At 40.1% G+C, this 21,301-nt stretch overlaps 1 protein-coding gene across 1 annotated transcript in view; it reads left to right on the forward strand.

The window, feature by feature from the left end:
* The first annotated feature begins 14,945 nt into the window (after positions 1–14,945).
* The window catches only part of LOC102489876 (protein THEMIS3), an 81,220-nt gene continuing 74,864 nt past the window's right edge, over positions 14,946–21,301 (forward strand). The window contains exons 1-2 of the mRNA XM_006164147.1: positions 14,946–15,036; positions 16,169–16,303. Of these exons, the coding sequence (XP_006164209.1) occupies positions 14,946–15,036; positions 16,169–16,303 (226 nt within the window). The remainder of the gene's footprint in view (positions 15,037–16,168; positions 16,304–21,301) is intronic.

Consider the following 21,301-nt stretch of genomic DNA (forward strand, 5'->3'; position numbering starts at 1 on the left):
GACATACAAACAGCCAAAAAGCATATAAAAAAAAAGTTCAACATCTGTTATCCTAAGGGAGATGTGAATCAAAACCACAATGAGAAACCATCTAGCCCCAGTTAGAATAGCTAAAATTTAAAAAAAATAAATGATAAGTGCTGATAAGGCTGTATAGGAAAGGGAAATCTCCTACACTGTTGTAGGAATGTAAATTAGTACAGCCACTATGGTGAACAGAGATTCCTCAAAGATCTGCAAATAGAACTACCCTACTTTCAATAGGCTGAAGACATTAGTTGGTTGGTTCTTTGCTTTTTAATTATGCCATTAAAACTAAAACTCTCTGTTAAACTCCCTTGTCCTTTGTTCCCATTTTCTTCATAATGTTTGACCAAAGTGATACTCTGCTCCTGTGGATCTTTGCTAAAGAGCCTTTCCCCTTATAGTTTATCTGTTTTCAATACTTTACATTCAACATGTGAAGAACATTAAAGTTCTTTTTTTTGGGGGGGAGAGGTTTTTGCTATGGGCACGTGTGCTCGCCAGAAAGACAGAGAGAGACAGAGAGACAGAAAGAGAGAAATCACTCCCCGGGGGGATGGCCACGCTGCAATCCCTTCTCCTCCATTCTCCTCTTGGGATCTTGGACAAATGCACACACGCGCCCAGCATGAGTTGAAGCTACCAGGTCTGGGACTCAAACCACAATCAGCTACCTGGGAGTCTAGGGACATAACCGTTACGCCACCTGCTGGCCCCTAAAGTTCTAAAAGATGTATATATATATATATATATGGGCCAATATTATATATATATTTTATATATATAATATATATATATAATATATATATAGGGGCCAGCTGGTGTCACAGAGATTAAGAGAGCTGGATTATAAATGGCTGAATATGTAGTTTGAGTCCTGGACCTGAGACTTGAAAAATGTGCCAGGTGTGTATGTGTGAATGCCTAAAATCCCAAGAGGAAAATGAAGAAGAAAAGATTATGACAAGGCCATCCTCCCTGGGGTGATTTCTCACTTTCTATCTCTCTCTGGCAATCGCATGTGCCCTATAGCAAAAACTAAAATAAATAAATAAATAAAATCTAGAAAATTTGCATCAATATTCTCAACTGATATTTATCTATTTTCTCATTTTTGAGGGTGTTTTTGTTTTTTGTTTTTTTGGAGAGGTTTTTTCTATAGGGCATGTGTGCTCACCAGAAAGACAAGAGAGACAGAATGTGAGAAATCACCCCCGCAAGGGGGACTGGTCATGCAGCTATTCCTTCTCCTCTATTCTCCTCTCGGGATCTTGGACACACATACACATGCACCCGGGGTGAGATTAAGCCACTGAGACATGGTCAACTACATAGGAGTCCAGCGACATAGCCATTATGCCAACTCCTGGTGTCTCTTTTGAGTTTTAAAAATCATATCTGGGATTCAATGTTATACATTTTTCATGAAATTAATTAGGAAGTTTTCCTTTCTTTTTAAGGTTCTATAGCCATTAAAGGAGTATTGAAAATACCTGGTCTTTGAAGATTTGGTAGAATTATCCTATAAAAATTTATGGTTCTAATTCTTTGTGCAGAAGTTCATTGATAATTTTCTCTTTCTGCTATGCAAATTGGTCCATTTATGTTTTCTGTCTCTGATAAGATTAACTTTGGTAAGCTATTTTTCTTTACAAAATTAAGAATTTCCATTTCGTTTTAAAATATATTTGCAGAGAAGTCTTTATTTGCAGTAAAGTGATCTAATGATTAAATTTCTTTGGTGCTCAGTGATTTCTACTTTACCACTTATTAGTTTATATATGTGTGCTTTCTACTTTTCAACCTCATTTTTTTCTTTTTTAAGTTACTTGTGATCTATTTTGTTACCTTTAAAACAGAAAGTTGGATTTATTGATTACTGATTATTGTATTAGTTTCTTAAGACTCCCACACAAAGTACCACAAAATGAGTGACTTTGAACAACAGAAATTGATTTTCTCACAGTTCCGGAGACTAGAAATCTATGTTTAGTACTGACTGTTATTTTATCTTATGATAAAATTACATTGTTTCTTTTCAAGCATAACAAGAATTTTTTCTCCTCTCTTTTAGTTTTTAATTTTCTTTTGGTATTTAGGAAAGCTTAGTGTTTTGTTCTAGTGAATGTCTTTGTACTCACTTTTTTTTTTTTTTTTTTTTGTTTAGTTCTCCCTTTTTTTTTTTTTTTTTTTTGGTTAGTACTTTAATCTGACTCCCTGTGACCCATGACATGAAGTTTCACTTGTAAAGGACAGATATTTTGAAAATGCAAATCTGATCATACCTCACATCAGCTTAAAGCATTTCCAAGAGTTATCATTTCTCTTAGATTCTGAAATCATTCATATGTGTAATATTGATGTATATATCAATAAGTTACTAGCCTATGATTACAAAATTAGGTTACGCGAAATCAACCCCTGGAGGGATGGCCATGCTGCAATCCCTTCTCCTCCATTCTCCTCTCAGGATCTTGGGCACACATGCACACATGCCCAGTGTGAGTTCTAAGCTACTGGGTCTAGGACTTGAACTGTGGTCGACTACAGGGGAGTCCAGCAACATAACCATTACGCTAACTGTTGGTCCCGACACTGCTTCTTAAAAGCCTTTAAAATACAATATCTTTAAAAAGTTTTTGTTCTTACCTGTGACATGTTTTCAAGTACTCACAAGTCTTTAAATGCCGCTAGTCGCTTATTATTTTATTTTTATTGGGTATCATGTGGCTTGGTAGTTTTTTTTATGTTTTATTCAGTTTATTTACTTCCTCAATGACCAGGAGAGACAGAGAGTGCACACCACCCCAACAGTATCTTAACAAGTCAGCTCCAGGTCATGGCCACACACGTATCAAGCATGTTCAGGAAGGCCGCTGGATCTGAACTGGGAACCTTCCCATGTGTAATTACTCAGTCCTACCACTGTAACACCATCTAACCCAGTAATGGTTTCTTTTCTCCCACTAATTGCCTATATAACAATCAATGAGATTATTCTGTTTTCTTCTTTCTTATTCACTTCTCCTTCCTCTTTTAGTTGCATTGGTTTTATCTGAAAATATTTGTCAGAAAAACAATTTTTTCTTTAATACAGATAACGAACATGTGTAGTCACCAAAACGTATGTGGGGGATTACCACACACAGAGCAATTTTCCAGCCAACTCCAACTGATCCTATGATTTAATTGAATGCTGATACTATCTGCCTGGATGTAGATCCCATAGGTTGAGGACTCAGTCACACAAGAAAACGCACACATGCACACACTCCAGAAAAAAACGTTTCAAATAGCCAATCACAAGTAGTAGGTCATCACCTACACTTCTGACAGACTGATTGTAAACTGGGGTTCCCACAACTCCCTCTGCATATTTGATGGAGAGAGAACTTGGCAACACATACATCAGTTTATTATATTAATAAATGATATGATAAGGTTATATATAAACAACCAGATGAAAAGATAAACAGGGTAAAGTGTAGAAAGGTCCCAAGTACAGGAGCTCCTGTCCTCAGGGAGTTGGGGTGTGCCAACCTCTCATCACATGGATGTGTCTACTAATCCCGAAGCACTCAGTCCTATAGTTCATAGATTTTTATGGAGGCTTCATCATATAGACATGATTGATTATTAACTCAATCTCCATCCCTTCTCTCCTTCCTGGAGTTTGGAAGGTGGAGCTGAGAGTTTCTAATCATGGCTTGGTCTTTCTGGTGACCAAACCCCTGCAAGGAGCCTACCAAGAGTCACCTCATTAGAACAGGACCCTCCTATCTCCCAGGAAATCCCAAAAGATTTAAGATCTCTCTGTCAGATGCTGGTATAACTCAGAAAATTGTAAAGAGCTCTGTATCAAGACCCAGAATCTAAGGATAAATATTAGAATGCAAGATTTCCTAGCCCCTCTATCTATAAGGATTTTAGGAGTTCAGTGCCAGGAGCTAAGGACAGAAACCAATACATAAATATTTCTTATTTTTTTACAGAGTATAAAACATTGCATGTAAAATATTATTGTTCCACCCTGTTCTGATTTATTTTTATTCACAAATCTATTATTATATATATTAAATGCTCATTATGAGTTCTTTTATTGAAGTTTTCTCATTAATTCTTGGTTGAATAAAGGCTCAACCTATAGTGGATTCTTCAAGAAAGGCTCAGAGATAGAGAATTTCCTACATTCTTGTTTACTTAAAACTCTTTTTCAGGGCCAGTAGTGGCATTGTGCTTAAGACTCTGGACTCCTACATGGCTAACCATGGTTCAAATCTCAGATTCAGGGACCAGCAGTTAGCATAATGGCTATGTTGCTGGACTCCCATGTAGTCAATCATGGTTCGATTCCTGGACCCGGTGGCTTAAACTCACACCAGGCACTGTGCGTGCGTGCCCAAGATCCCGAGAGGAGAATGGAGGAGAAGGGCTTGCAGCATGACCATCCCCCCTAGGGGGTGATTTCTCGCTTTCGGTCTCTCTGTCTGTTTCTGTCTTTCTGGCGAGTGCATGCGCCCTATAGCAAAATCCTCTCCAAAAAAAAAATATCAGATTCAGTGGCTTGAGATTCCTCTCATGTGCGTCCATGTGCCCAGGGTTCCAAGAGGAGAGCGGAGGACAGGGGTTTGTGGAGTGGCCATTTCCCCTGGTGGGTGATTTCCCACTTTTTGTCTCTCTGTCTCCCTCCATCTTGTCAGAGAGCTCATGCGCCCTCTAGCCAAAAAAAAAAAAAAAAATCTAAAAATTTTTTCATCTTTTTTCTATAACATTTTTATTTTAAGAATAGCTTGGTTTGGTATAAAAGGTTTGGTTCATATTTTCCATGACTTTTCTTGAAAATACTGCTTAATGGTTGCCTTACTTGTTAGTCATGCTAAAGAATTCTAATGCCAGACTTACTCTCTTGTCCTTCGAAATACAAAGATCTTTTTGCTTAGAAGCCTTAGGGTTTTTTTCCTTTATCTTTAAATTCTAACAGGATATACTTCTCTAGAATATATTTACAGCTGAGTTGATTGTTCTTTGTCAGTTCCCCTAACAAGACTTTCAAAATTTAGATTCTTCAAGTTTTCTCTTATTTCTGGAAAGTTTTCTTACATTATAGTTTTATATGTTAGTTTTGCTGCATTGCTTTGTTTTTCATGGTCTCTAATGATGTGTGTTGGTTTTTTTTCTTTTCTTTTTCTTTTTTTTTTTTTTGAGAGTTTTTTTTCTATAGGGTGCGTGTACTCGCCAGAAAGAGAGACAGAGAGACAGAAAGCGAGAAATCACCCCCCAGGGGGGATGGCCATGCCGCAATCCCTTCTTCTCCATTCTCCTCTAGGGATCTTGGGCACACACAGATGCGTGCCCGGCATAAGTTTAAGCCACCAGGTCTGGAACTTGAACTGCAGTCGACTACATGGGAGTCCAGCAACATAGCCATTATGTCAACTGCTGGTCCAAGATGTATGTTGTTTTTGTCTGCCTCTTCCATTTGAGTTGCTTTCTCTTTGAGACTTTTTACTTTTTTCTTTAGCTTATTTTAATTATTTTAACAACTTTTTTACCTTTCTTCAATGCTCTTTATTAAAATTTATTTTCAATCTATTCTCCCTTGTGTACTTTAGGACTAATTTTTCATTTCTGAGATCATTCTGTCATCTTTCTTTTCTCTTCTGAGATGAATCAACTTTTTTTTCATTCATTCCTTCCTATTTTTATCTGTTTCTCATTTTGGCTTTAGAATTTCTCAGTCAAGATGGGATTTCATGTCTTAAAATGCTTGTTAAAACAATACACTATGTCCTTACTGGTATTAAAGATCAGAAGCCTCTAGAGTGAACTTTTTTGGCTCTGGAATTTCATGACTTCAGTCACAGCCATAGAGAGGCTAGCAGAGGATGTCACAGGTGCTAAGCTGGGGGAGTAAACACGACTTCTTTAGAAGAGCTCCCTTCCAGGCATGCAGCCCCAGTTCACTGCTAATCACAGCTCTCCTTGCGTGTCTGGCTGAAGGGATTTCCCCTCACTTGGGCAACAAATTGTAATTCACCGATACCCTGCCTTTGTCTCAACCAAAGAAAAAGAAAAGATTGAAAGTAAGCAACCAAGTGTAGGAAAATGTTGTGTGACACCTTCACTTCTTTTTCTCTGCATGCTTAATAATTATTCTTTCTACCAGATAAATGGACTAAAATATGTACACACACACACGCCCCAAGTTCAAACTGTACCTACAGTTTAGTGTGACCTCTCATCTCTCCTTCAAGTGCAGAGGACAACAGTGGGTTCTGGATCCTTAATCAAAGAGGAGAGACCGGTGGGCCAAATAGTGCTATGTGGAAATGCAACTGAACCCATGTCAGAATATCCTGAGTTTGAACTTCAAAGCCTCCTTGGACACATTAGGTATGTGCATGCATGCCCATGATCTGAGCTAGCTGAGGCTGAGGATGGATCATGGCATGGGGACCCTGCCAGGGGTAACTCACTCTCTCACTCTCTATCGCTCGCTCACTCGCTCTCTCTCTCTCTCTCTCTCTTTCTCTTTCTCTTTGTGTCTGCCTCTTGCTCAGGGGAGAAATAAACTTATTTTTATAAAGTAGTAACCGCCATTTAATGGCTGGCCTCTATAACACCAAACAACTATGTTCCCATCTTGTGGCTGCCCAGAAGTTGGTGCCACAAAGGTCCTGTGTGTATGCTGTCAGTCCCACGCAGAGGCTCAAGCAAGTCAACTTGCCTTCAGTGGGCCTGGGCCACTATCTTCACCAGAGACTATTAGTTTTCAGAATTGCCATGAGTTGAAGGATGGGCGAAGCATGAGGTGTAATATGAGGCTTGGTAATAAATGTTTGAGGTGAGTTCGTGTAAGTGAAACATCTACAGCTCCACAGGGAGCTGAGAGACCAAAGAATGAGGCAGACAGGGCCAAGCTGTCAGTGAAGAGTTAATAAGGGAACTTGAAGACAGATGTGAGGTCTTAGGAGGCCACCAGAGAAGTAGATCTTTACACCCTTTACCCCATGTTTATGCTTATATGATTAGTAAGAAATGGGGTTGTGATGGGGATCCATGCAATAAGGCATTTGAGGACTGTATAGAAAGGTTTTGGAGTGGCACTACCATATCTTAACTGTGATAAGAGGCCCATCACTCCCTGGATAAGGATAATAGGTATGTTTACTATAACAACTTAGGCTTGCATTCCAGCCTTGAGAAGGCAGCCAAGGAGCTTGGGGTGCAGAAAAGTCAGGTCAGTCTAGAGAGCAGACTAGCTTCCAGATGGAGTTGCTCTGGCTCTCCCATACTAAACATTCTATTTCAGAAGTGGTGACCAGTAGGTGCAGAGTGGGCGTATGAGTAAGGATGAGGGGCACCTCTGTCTTCCTTTGTCCTCTCTCTGTGGAGTGGCCTCTCTGATTCCCTACCCATTCCCTGTGAGCAGCCAAGAAGAGTAGGGAAATAAGAAAGATAAAAAAGGAGGGAAATAAGAAAGATTAAAAAATTGCAATCTGGAAGATCTTTTCTCTCACCTCTGGAGTTTTTCTGAAGCTCCAAAGATTTCTTTTGTGCAAAAACAAAACAAAACAAAAAAATCTTTCATCTGCCAAGATTTTTACTTATCACATATGAAAGGATATCGTTTGCTACAGATTTTGAAATGCCTTAAAATGGGTATCAAAGAGTCCGAGGCCCATTAATCTAAATTGCTTTAACACTTAGAGAAGAATAAAAGGCACTCTCACAAATCTGCAAATGAGAATAACCTATAAAATTACAGATTAAATGCTGGGGGGAACACCTTAGGTGCTTGCTTGAAACAAGCATCTTTAAAGGGAAAGAAATATTACTTCAATATTTTAAAATTATGTTTTGAAATAGACGAGAAAAAGACAGATATGTACTTAGAGCGATGAAAAGAGACGGGGGAAAAAAATTCTACTTCAGCTAAGACTGGCCTCCATTAAATTTTATTCAATAAAATTACCCAATGAGGGATCTGCTCCATAGACTATTTTTACCACCTTTGCAGAAACCCTTACATGTGAATCTAAATTTCTAAGTCATTTTTTCCCCTTGGAAAAAGATACACAGTTCTCAGAATTTAGAACAGAATTCTCAACTGTTACAATTGATAGGAAAGATTTCATTTTATCTTTCAGTCTTTCCCATTTTGATTTATTTTCTGGTACTCCAATAATAAAAATAGACCGTAAAGCCTATAATATTTGATAGTCTTTATTTTGCAGTACCAGCCAGGATGGAAAAGCCATAATAGTATAATAACACCTTAAATTTACATCTTTCATATCTCTAAGGCAATTTAAAAATCAGATTAATCCCATCATCACCCATGACAGGTAAGAGCTAAAGGAAGGAGTTTTTCGCAGGTGTCCTCTCTGCTCCCAGGTTGATAAAGGGTTACAGAGTCCAGTCTCCAGCACCAACTTCTTCCCCCAGGCCCTTCTCCTTCCCTGCTGAATGAACCTGTGCTGAGCTGTGATATTTCTGACCCTGGGATCAGGTTTGATTTTTTTCTTAATTTTTCTGTATCAGTAAGTAGCACAGGGCAGCAGGTGACGTGGTGGTTAAGGTGCTGGATTTCCACAGAGCTGAACATGGTGTGAGTCCCAGCCCTGATGACTTGTTTTCTCACTTTCTCTCTCTCTCTGATCAAATTAAATAATAATAACAATGAATAAAATTAAATATTTATTAAAAAAAAAAGTAGTGTAACCGATTGTAGAAAAACAAGAATATTTATGTAAACAGTAAGCCATGGAGGAATGTGGCCCAAAACACCACAGCCAAGACACCATGACCATTTTGGCACATGCCCATTTCTCCAGCTCTTTGACTACATGCAGACGTAAAAACAGAAATCCTCCTTTATTTATGTGTGTGTGTATATATATATATATATGTTATATAATGTGCATGCATGATTATATATAATATATGTGTGTGTATAGGATCATTGGAAAAGTCATGATGTGTTTTTCTGTTTTTCTATGCAAAAAATGCATCATAACTTTTCCAACAACCCTATATATTTTTTTTATATATATATACATATATATGTTACATACTGTTTTGAGCTAAGGCTATGTAAGCAAAATGACTTCCGAAGCTTAGAGGAGATAAAAAACCAAAGAACGAGGCAGATGAGGCCAGCTTGTCAGTTAAGGGTTTAGTAAGGGAACTTACAGACAAAAGTGAAGTGTTGGGCAACTGCAAGATGAGTAGATCTCTTCATTTTTCACCTCCAAAGCATATCCCACCCTCTCCAGACAAGGAAATAAATCAGCCTGACCTACGGACTATGGCTCTTTGCTTTTCCTAAAGCCCACCCCAATGTCTCTATGCTGAATTAAACACTCATCAAACGTGATAACTCGACAGCTTGCTATTCTACCCATCTTTTAGCTTTACTTATATTACTATAATCTAATATAACATTATTTTATGTTATATTTAGTTTCATTCTTTGGTGAAAAATTATACAATGATTCAAAATCATTTTCATTGCCAAGCAGAAACTTGATCATGTATAAAACACAAATAACACACCTCTGTCTGAACTGTGTTAACATTCAAAAAAAAAAAAAAAAGAGCAATGTAACTGCGTAGAAAACTTCTTTTGGTAAGAATGGAGTAGGAGGCATATCACTCCCTGATCCCAAGATATACTGTAAAGCTGTGGTCATCAAAACAGCATGGTATTGGCATAAAAACAGACATGCGGACCAATGGAAGAGAATAGAGACCCCAGAAATAACTCCTAAAGCTTACAGCCAACTGATCTTTGACAAAGGATATCAGTCAATCCATTGGGAAAAGGAAAACCTCTTTAGCAAATGGTGCTGGAAAAACTGGGTATCCACCTGCAGAAAGATGAAACTGAACCTCCATCTTTCACCATTAACAGTCAACTCAAAATGGATCAAAGATCTGAACCTAAGACCTCAGACAATAAAACTACTTGTAGAAAATTCTGGGGAAACTCTGGGAAACATTGGAGTAGGCAAAGACTTCTTAAATAAGACTCCCAAAGCACAGGCAATAATCCCTAAAATAGACAAGTGGGACTATATTAGACTAAGAAGTTTCTGCACAGCAAAGGACACAGTAACAAGTGTGAACCGACAACCCTCAGAATGGGAAAATATTTTTGTTAAATATGCCTCAGACAAGGGACTGATAACGAGAATACATAGGGAACTCAAGTGCCTTATGCGAAAAAAAATGATTAACCCGATTAAAAGATGGGAAAGTGAGCTGAACAAAAGTCTCTCTAAGGAAGACATACGAACAGCCAAAAAGCATATGAGGAAATGCTCGACATCCCTCATCATAAGGGAAATGCAGATAAAAACCACAATGAGATACCACCTAACCCCTGTCAGAATGGCAAAGATTAAGAATATAAAAAGTGATAAGTGTTGGCGGGGATGTGGTGAAAAGGGAACCCTCCTCCACTGTTGGTGGGAATGTAAACTAGTTCAACCACTGTGGAGAACAATATGGAGGTTCCTCAAAGATCTACAAATAGAACTACCATTTGATCCAGCAATCCCACTTCTGGGTATTTACCCAAAAGACAGGAGAACGCTCAGTCAGAAAAGTGCTTGCACATCCATGTTTATTGCAGCATTATTCACAATTGCCAAGACATGGAACCAACCTAAATGTCCACAAACTGATGAATGGATTGGAAAAGTGTGGTATATATACTCTATGGAATACTACTCAGCCATAAAAAATAACAAGACCCTGGAATTTGATAGAAAATGGTCAGATATGGAGGATCTATTGCTGAGTGAAGTAAGCCAGGCTATGAAAGAAAGATATTGTATGTATCCACTCAATATATACCGACTATCCGCACTCTATAATAGAGAGCAAAAATTCGGAGGACATAAACACAGTGAAGGTACTTAATGAGAATAGGACAGTGTGGAATGGGGTAAGTGAAGAGAAGAGGATAGAGAAAGATAGCAAGTGAACAATAGAGAGACAGGACGTTAGTGAGAAACAGATAGGGGTTATTAACTGTTGATGATGACATGTATAGTATTCTCAACAATGTAATACACTGTAAAGTTATATGTAATCCAACGTAATGTAAAGAAGATTATGATGATAAAAAGAAAAGAAAAAAATAATCACCACATTAAAAAAAAAAACTTCTTTGGTAAAAAAACATACTACTGTTTTGTTCTTGTTGTTTTTTAGCTTTTGTTGTTTCTTAATTCAAGTCTTACTTGAAGGGTGAAAGATGTTACAATAAAAAGATTAGAGCAAAAGATTCCTGTAGCGAGTGGTAATGCTACTGAATCCACACAGGAAAGTTCTAGGTTCGCGTCCTCAGACCTCTGTGTATGCTGGCTATGTGTGTGTCCATGATCGAGGCTGGCTGAGGCTGGACGTGGATCATGGCATGAGGGCACTGTTGAGGATGCCTCTCTCTCTGTCTCTCTCTCTCTCTCTTTCATAGAAGAAATAAACTTTTAAAAGACTAAATTTATAGAACAAAGCATAATCTTAATAATTTTCTGTACTGTTTTTAGCAACCAGTAGCAGTAAAATAGACTTCATCACCATCGGATTCTGGCTGTGGTCTCAGAAGCATGCCTCTCCAATTGACGTATGACAGCAGCAGAGTTCAGAACACTGGTTGCCCTGTATATTTATTTCTAATGATCTTTAGCATCTGGAAGAAGCTCTGCTATTTAATTCCTCTCCTAGGTGACTGTCATTTAGACCTGATGGCCCATGACACCTCTATTTTGCCAGTCGTTACTCCAAGACAAGGAGTTTCTCTCCACCAGTTGTTCTCCTCCCTAAGCCAGCACCCTTACCCCATTCCCCTTGCCCTTCTTCTCAGGCTCAGAGCAGAGACCTGACAACTCATGATATGACAGCTGCCTTTTCCCCGTGATAGATGTGGGCTAGTGTCAGCTCCAAGGCCACAAGCAACAACTGAGAGGAAGGAGGAAACAGAGCCATTCAGAGACAATGTCAGTCAGAAAATCTAGCTTGAGAATGAAATAAGAACTACTGAGCAACACGTGTAACAGGAAGTTAAGATGAGTGTTTGTCTCAGTAAGCTTTCCATTCCAAAAGAGGGTGCAAGTAAAAGTTTAGTTGTGCAGTCCTTGACTCAAGGCTTACTTCAAGGGTAAAAGATGTTACAATAAAAAGATTAGAGCAAAATATTCCTGTAGCGACTCATTATTGACACTGAGAGAGAAGAACATTCCTCTCAAATGTAATGAGAGCTTTCATGAAGAACTCACAGAGAGGTCTTACTTTAACGGGATGCCTTGTAGAGGCTCTATGAGGACATTTACCTAAGAAGTAAGTGATGGTTAAGGCACTGGGCTCTCATATGGTCAACCACTGTTCAAGTCCTGGACCTGGCGACTTGCTTTCTCATGTTCTCTCTGTCTCTTTCTGGTCAATTTAAACAATAATAATAAATGAAATTAAATAATTATTAAAAAAAAAAAAAAAGAGAGAGAAGCGAGTGAGTGCTAAAACCAAAACTCTTACTCCTTACCAAGCTTTTCATACCCTATGATGGGGCTGTGTCACCTGGAAGAAAGACATCTTTTTCTAATATGTGCATGTACTGGCATACACACATACATAAACAGACAAGTCATTTACAGGATTTCTTAGAGATCTGCTAAATGCTTGCCTGAAGCTATAAAGCCCTTAGGTAGGAGGTGGGCTGCAGCAACTGGGGTATTGAGCAGCAGGCTGGGCTGAGAAAGTTGTTGCCTATGTCCAGGGCCACCAGGCCTTTGTGTTCAAGCGAACACCAGCCTAAGGTCAGCTGAGACTGCCAAAGGGCATGCTCAGGAAGGTGGAGGAGACCCCACAGAAAATGCTGGACTTGGCTATTGGACACCCAGAGGTAGAAGGAGATTTTCAGGAAAGACGTGGAAAGAAGGCAACCTGGATCTTATAAGATCTGTTCTTAACAATAATTGACTGCACAAATGAAGGAATGTTCATAACCACATTGACAAAACATGAAAAGTGACAACAGCATACCATTTTTCATCACATTAGCAAATGTTTTCAAAACAGTAGTGCTCAAAGCTGCTGAGGGTGAGGGGACACGGGCATCCTGATGTACAAGTGAGAGTTTCAACTGTCTGAAACTTTCTGAAACCCAACCTAGCAATAGATAACAAAAACCTTACAGATTAAAACCACTTAGCACAGTAATTACTGTAATTACACTCACAGGACTCTATCCAAAAGAAGTAAAAAAAGAAATACAAAGATCTTCTTTGCATGTATAGTAAAAAATTCTTAAATAATGTCTAACATTAGTCCAAAACAATTTATTGCTTCTATTTCAGTTGAATATTATCAGGCATTAAGGTCATGTTTATGAGATACTTGAACAGTATCAAGTGAAAAAGTGGAATTCTAGCAATGTGTAGAGAAAAAGACCAGAGGAAAATGTAATACCAAAATGTAAATAATGGTTCTGTCTGGGTGGTGGGAGTCAGGGGAGGGAGGCTTTTCTTCCTTCTTTACACATTGTATTTATTTATTTATTTAAAGGGATTTTTGCTATGAGGTACATGTACTCACTAGAGAGACAGAGACAGACAAAGAGATAGAAAGAGAGAAATTCCCACCCACCCCCAGGAGATGTCCATGATGGAATCCCCTCTCCCTCATTCTCCTCTCAGGATTTTGGACATACATGTACACACATGCCCAGCGTGAGTTTTAAGCTGCTGCGTCCAGGACTTGAACAGTGGTCAGCAACATGGGAGTCCAGTGCCTTAACCATTACACCACCTGCCAAACCCACCTTCTTTACACATTAATTTCTCACAGTAGACTTACATTACTCTTCTTTTTTTTCTGTGAACTGTTTCTTTAATCTACATTTAATCATTATGCAAAGATATATAGTAATTATATTACTCTTCTAATCAACAAAGAAAACCCATCAGAGTGAAAGGCCGTGTGGCTGGTTACCCGAATGCTGGCATTGATGGGGGCTGTGGTGGGTGGGGCAGGTGGCCCTCTTAGACCTGGTTTTGCTTGGCAGGGAAGCTGCATTCTGAGCAGTGTGGGTGCTGGCAGCACCCCATCTCAGCAGACTTGGGAGCCTCAGCTGCAAGCAACCACCTTTCAGGCTTAAGGTGTATGTCCCCTTAAATGTTCAGGGCTGCTCAGCTGGAATAGTCCCCTCGAGCAGTGCCTCTCTCTAGATGTAATGCACACATCAATCACTTGGGGATCTTGTTAAAATGCAGGCTCTGCATCAGAATTCTGAGACTGGATTCCATATCCCTCTCAAGCTTATAGGAGACAGAGATGCTGCCCACGGAGGACCACAATCTGAGTGGCAGAACTCAAGAGCAGTTTCTCAAACTTTATTGTCCATGACACTCTCCTGGATAGTTTGTTGGGCACAACATGCTGGGCCCAATGCTCAGAAATTGATTTAACAGGTCAGGGCAGGGCTCACTGATTTGCCTTCCAACTAGCTCCTGAGTGATGTCGATGCTGCTAGCCTGCAGGCCACACTTCGGCCAGCACCCTCTAACACTCACATCTAATGCCTTGTTCCCTGAGGAATGGACCAACAGCCAGCACTATCTATCAGTACCACCTGCAAGCCTGCCAGAAATGCAAAGGCTCAGGCCCCACCCCAGACCTATGGAATCAGTCTGTATGTAAGAGTAAGAGCCATTTCCAGATAATCAGTAGGTGTCTGCCTCTCCCAGCCCTCAGTCACTGGATGAAATGGGCACACCTATCGGACAAACTGAGCTACTTCCTCATTTCTCTATGTAGCCATGGTAATGAGAGTGATTACTGCAGACCATCTGCACCCAGTCCACCACCCTGAGAGGTGCTGACCATGTCCTTCAGAAGAAAACATCTCAGTCACCATGGAACAATCTTGGAATTCTTACATCAATTCCTTAACTCAGAACTTCCTGCCTAGACAAGTGGAGGTGACCGAGGGAAACTATTTTTCAGGTAGGGGTGTTAGTACTTGGTTGCCACAGAGAATTCCGGGAGTAACTGGACACAAAACTATCAAGTGCTGGGAGGAATGTGGGATTGCTGAAGATTCTGAGTTATAGGGCTAGGGGTAAGGGAGGAGAGAGTCTTGGGTTCTAGTTCACCTCAGAGCAAGACTGTACTAGGAAGAATTAAGTGTCATCTTATGGAAATGATTTTCCTTAAAAGATATCCTGTCCTTATTTTTTGTAATATACCGTAACTTTAGGAGGAAAAATTCTCTTTCCCAAGATGGTGTGTTGGACAAGGAAGAAAAAAATGCTCTGTTTATGGAAGACACATTTATTTGCTAAGGCGTTTTCCTTAGCCCTGGGCAGAATAAAATGTACAATCTAGACTTTCTTTTTGCTTGAATTTAAATGCAGTGTATGTTGTCATATTTCCTGCTACTTGAGAGTGTTTTTTTTTTTAATCTGACAGGAGGGTGGGGAGGGAGGCGATTCACCAGTGGCTATTTGAAGTGTAATGATCGCCTAGAGAGGGGGAGCAGGAACTCACCCCAGTGTTATTTTTGAGCAGTGAATATTTTTCACTCTGGTAAGAAATTACTGCAATTTGACACATGAAATCTAAGGCACAGGTAAGTGTGATCTTGAAAAATTGTCTTTTGTTGGCTTGATGGTGACAAAAAAAAAAAATCTCGATGCTACAGACATTTTCCCATGGTTAGTGAGAATTCAGCCAGAGCAGCAGAAAGCTGCCCAGCACTTTCTCTGCATTGTTATAAGAGGAAAAATGGGGCTAACTGCTAGGAGTGAGGGGTGCCCCGCTGCCCGTCGGATAAGGCAAATCACAATGGTCACCTCTCGAAAGAAAATCACTTCAAATCCTTCCAACTTTCAGATGGATTACACGTTCTGACATACTTAAAATCTACCTTTTTATAAAAGGTATACAATTACCCAATTAGTGGTCTTTTTCTGGTTTTGTTCTTGAGAAGAATCTGTTGGTTTTTTATGTCATATTTAACAGGTTTGAATAACCATATTTTCCTTTAAGTTTCCATTTACCAATAGAAGCTCTAGTACCAATCTCAAACACAGTCACACCCTTTCATAACTTTTCCTTGCATGTCACTTTTTTTCAGGGTCCCTGTATGATCTGTCATTCTCCAAAGGGGACATCATCACAATTGTTAACCTGGTACCCTCCAGCCTCATCGGAGAAGTGAATGATGGCAATAACACTCTGGGCAAGGTGGATATTCCTCTTGATTATGAAGGTAAAGTACATGATGTTCCATTTTAGCTTTTATTAACCGTCACAGAGTATGAGTATGTATATGAATGGTAGAAAGGGTGATTTTGTCTAGTTTTGCCATGCGGAGTAAAGAGGGAAGCTGCCCACGGTGCCAGCTAGAACTTGAGCCAGTGGGAAAGTAAGTTAACATGTGTACATTTTCCAGTGGTGCAGGCCTGGAAAGCAGACTGAGCCGGTTCCTTGCATGGTGGTCTGAACTAATGACATGGTTCCATATAAAAGCATCTTGCACTTGTTTGTCTTTCCATTGTTACATCATCAGCTCCATGCCTTTTGAAGATATGCTATCTGACAAAAAAAAAAAAAAAATTCAACCTTTCTATTCCATAGTAGGTGTGATCGGTAAGGGTTCTTGGCAAACAGAAAAACTGACTTGAGAAAACGGCCGACTCACTGCACTATAGACTTGATCAAGTACCACACGGATTAACAGTGTCACTGAGTTGTGGGATGGTTGGTAGGTGGTTTGGTTTTGGTTTTTTTGAGCCAGAAAGAGGAATAACTTTTGTAACTTAAGAGGGTCATATAAAATAAACAAAACAAAAAGTTTAATTGGGTGCCAGCAGATGATATAATGGTTACATTACTGGACTCCCACCTAGTCAACCACAGTTCAAGTCCCGGACCCAGTGGCTTAAACCTCACACTGGGCACATGTGCATGTGTGCCCAAAGTCCCAAGAGGAGAATGGAAGAGAAAGGATTGCAGCATAGTCATCCCCCGAAGGGGTGATTTCTCACTTTCTGTCTTTCTCTCCAGCAAGCGCATGCACCCAATAGCAAAACTCTCCTTTAGAAAAAAAAAAAAGTTTAAATAAATTTAATGTCTATATTGTGGTCAGTTAAGAGCGACAAAGAAGAAAAATAAAAACAATAAAGAAAGAGTGACAGAGATAATAATAATCAGAGGGAGAATTAAAGAGAGAAGGACATGGGGCCAGACAGTGGCACAAAACTGATACAACTGGACCCACCCGAGATGGTTCTGGTTCACACTGCAGAAACACGTGGTCCAGGTTCACTGAGGCTGGGGGTAGATCATGGTGTAAAGACCCTGTTGTGGGTGCCTATCTCTTTCTCTCTGTGAGTCTCTTCCTCTTAAGAAAGAAGGGGAAAAAAACTGGAAAAAAAAGGGAGAGAGAGAGTAAGAAAGGACAAAGAGAAAAAGAGTGAACTTGGGCTCAAAGTGTCACTCAGATATAGACTGAGAAAGAACACAGTCCCAAATGTAAGCAGCATTGGCTCAGTGGAGACCCAATGTTCAAGGCACAGATGCCATGAATTTCTCTCTCCATCACTAAAAAAAGAAATGGTTTTAACTGGGCATGTGTGGAGCAGTGGCATCACTAGGAAAGCCATTTCCAAGGCTTTGCCTTTTGATTGTTTTTAAATTTTACTAATTTTTATTATTATTATTATTATTATTTGCCATAGGGTACATGCACTCACCAGAGAGGAATAGAGAGAAGGAAAGTGAGAAAATAAGCTGTCAGGTCCAGGACTTGAACCGTGCTTGACCATGTAGGAGTTTAGCATCCCAATCACCATGCCACCTGTTGGTCTTGCCTTTGTTTAACACCCAGCATGAGTTCTGAAAGTTCTCTCAGACCCCTGCAGTCCGGTAAGGTCTGCAGCAGCTGCAGGATGGTTGGTTCCATAGTGTATAGGGAGCCAAATTTTGAACAAAATGATAAAACAGACATTTTTAATGTCCTTTTGTTGATAAAAAGCTAGAATGCTTAGACATTGATACATACTACTGTCAAAATACAAAATTACAACAAATTTAGATATCAACTGGCTTTTATTTGTGGTTCTAGAATCAGGAAACACTTCACTCTATGAAATAGAATGCGTGTTCCTATGAGCTGAGAAGAGGCTGGTTTTATAGACAGAAAAGGGACAAAGAAATCAGAATAAAAAGCAGATTGGTTGTTTCAAAGTTACTTTCCTTGTAAAGGTTAAAGCTGAGGGGTTTCTTTATCATGATGAGTAAAAGTGGGCTGTTTGGGTTTTGGCAGTTCTCTCTTGCATGTTCTTGATATTTGGAAGGTCAGCTCTTAGCCTTGGCTTGGTGGCATGGAACTTCATGGACTCCATCTTGGTTGGAATGCTGGGCCTTGTGCAGGAGCTCTGTCCAAACCAATGGCCTCCTATGAATTTTGTGTAACACTACCAAATAGATATAAAGAAAATTGTCTAGGTAAAAGTAAGATCTTTTCTTCTTTCAAGTGCCTCTGCGTTCTTTAGAAATGGCCCTGGTTTCTGAAGCCATACATTTCCCAGCTCTCCTAGAAAGCAAGTGAGGACTTTTTTGCCAGAAAAAGAAGACTAAACTGTTTGTTTTGATAGTTCATCTATGCAGAGTGTTTTTGGTTCCTGGAAAAGCAGTTCTAGGATCAGAGTCTGTTTAGGTATGAGATTTCAAGGATGCCTGGAGATGGAAGCTTCTGGAATGTTCCCCAAGGCTGATGTCCCTCTGGTTCTGCTGTTGACCAGCCTAAGCAACAGTCTACGCTTCATGTTCAAAATAGAGCCCTTGCTTTTCTCTTTTCCACAACTCACTCTTCCCAAAGGACTAAGGTCCAGAATTTCCTCACTGAGAGAGCTGTTTCTTTAGAATAAGACTTGGACAGGGCAGGACCCGTGTTGCACCTGGTGAAGGAAAACTCAGAGATCAGGCTTTGCGAGGGAGTGCCACTGACTCATTTCACCTGCTTCCCCTTGCTGCTGCAACTTTGTACTTTGACCCAGCCTTCACAGGGAGTAGCCAGAGTGACTGTATTTCCAAGAAGGACCTCAAGCAGACAGAATGGATTGCCTGCTGAGTCAGTTCCCTGCACTCTGTCCCTGCTACCCAGACTTCAAGACCTGCCCACTGTACTATAAAAAGGAATGAAGGGGGCCAGCAGGTGGCATGGTGGTTTAGGTCCTGGACACTCCCACGTGGCTGACAATGGTTCAAATCCCAGGCCTGGTGGCTTGCTTTCTCACTCCTCCTGCCCCATGTGTGTGTGTGTCTCTCTGGTCAAATTAAAATGAATTAATGAATAAATAAAATTAATCATTTCTTTTGGAAAAAAAAAAAGAATGAAGGGGACCAGCAAATGGCATAATGGTTACACTAGACTCCCATGTAGTCGACTGAGGCTCAAGTCCTGGACCTGGCAGCTTACTCACACTGTACTCATGTGCATGCATGCCCGGAATCCTGAGAGTGGAGGAGAGGGGATTGCGGCATGGCCTATCTACCCCCCGGGGGGAGGGGTGATTTCTTGCTTTCTGTCTCTCTGTTTCTCTAGTGAGCACAGGTGCCCTGTAGGAAAAATCTTTCAAAAACCAAAAAGGAATGAGCTCAGAAGGGCTGATCAGAAACATGCATGGTAGGCTTCAGTCTAAAAGATGGGACTCCAGAAGGGTCAAGAAGAGGAGTCAGTGAGTGACTCAGGAGCTCTGAGGATGGTCCAGGAAGAAGGAAGAGCAGGATATGTCAGAGGGAAGGCTGCTTGGGATTGCTTTCAACAGTTCATGTGAGAGACGCACTGGAATGTAGAATGTGGAGAAACACATTTGTGTCTGTTATTGCCTTCCAACCACAGCTGCTTGGGGATATCATTAGCTTCTCAGGGTCTCTGCCCAGTAATCTGTAAAATGGGGATAATGACCCAACCACTTAGCCAACTCACTGAGCTCCTGATGGTCACACCATGCTTTAAAATTGCCAAGGGCAATGTTCAAAGTACCGGCCAGGATATTTCTCTAATGGTAATAGCTCCGAGAGAGCAGTAGGTTTGGAAGATGAAGTATGATGTTTGCTATTTGACAAAAGGATTTTTGGGTTATAGTGCAAATGATGGAAGGGCTGGAAGGGAGAGCAGGGGGCATCACTGGGGAAGACCAGGCAGAGCTGGACACCTGGCGAGATACGTCTGTCTCTCTGCATTTATTTCCTGATTAGCATTCTAATGTGTCTCTGCTAATGGTGGCCCAGAGGGTCAGATTAATCAAAGTGAAAAGCATTTCTCTTTCAACTGCAATTACAACCATTATTTATGTTATTGAAATTAATCAATCACTATTGACTGCCTTTACTATTTTTATATCACTTTGGGAAATAAACAAATCTCAGACCCTCCCGGGGTAGGCAGCCCCATGCTGGGAGGCAAAAATGTTCTCCTCACTGCATAATGGAAGAAGTGAGGAGGGTTGCATGGTTGTTACTACATTTTTAACATGAAGTTCCTGTGTAAAGCAACGTGTGGTTTGTGTTCTTATGTTTTCTTGGCTAAAAGCTGACACTTTTTAATAGTCTTGGGTCTCACACATGGGTCACCCACATCAGTACCATTTTTTGGGTGTGTTAAGGAACACTTGCCAGAATGACAAGACCATTCTGCTTTTTGTTGGGGGAAGGGTTTAGGACTGTGGGATAGATCATCGTTTCCAATCCAACCACTTACTTGTCTGTAGATAAATTCAAGAAGCATCCACACTGTTCTCTTTCAAGTAAGTGTTAACGTATGGCATATTTTCCTTAGCATTTCAGAACATGTGTAAGTTTAACAAAATCAATAAAATCATACATTTTAAGCAAGATAATTAAGTCTATGATAAAGAGGTTCTGGTGTATAAAACTTTCTAAAGATATATTTCCCTCTTTATTATTTACATTTAATCACCATCCATCTTTATGGTGTACAACATGGTTTTCTCAGAAGGTATATTTACTTCTATCATCTCCTTATGCCCTTACTGCTCTGAGAGCTGAGCCAGGCTCTCATTATAGGGAAGTATGACATAGTAAAAAGGACAGGAATTTGGGCATTAGAAGAACATGCTTTTGAACACTGGATCTGCCCTTGTCTAGGCTACAGGGAAAGGTGGTATCTGAGTCTCCCCTATAATAGGAGTTTGTAAGGGAAGGTGACCAGTTCATCCCAAAGCCCTTTGGAGGCATTCCT

This window comes from Tupaia chinensis, unplaced genomic scaffold (genome assembly GCF_000334495.1).
Source record: "Tupaia chinensis unplaced genomic scaffold, TupChi_1.0 Scaffold143584_1, whole genome shotgun sequence".
Taxonomy (NCBI): domain Eukaryota; kingdom Metazoa; phylum Chordata; class Mammalia; order Scandentia; family Tupaiidae; genus Tupaia; species Tupaia belangeri.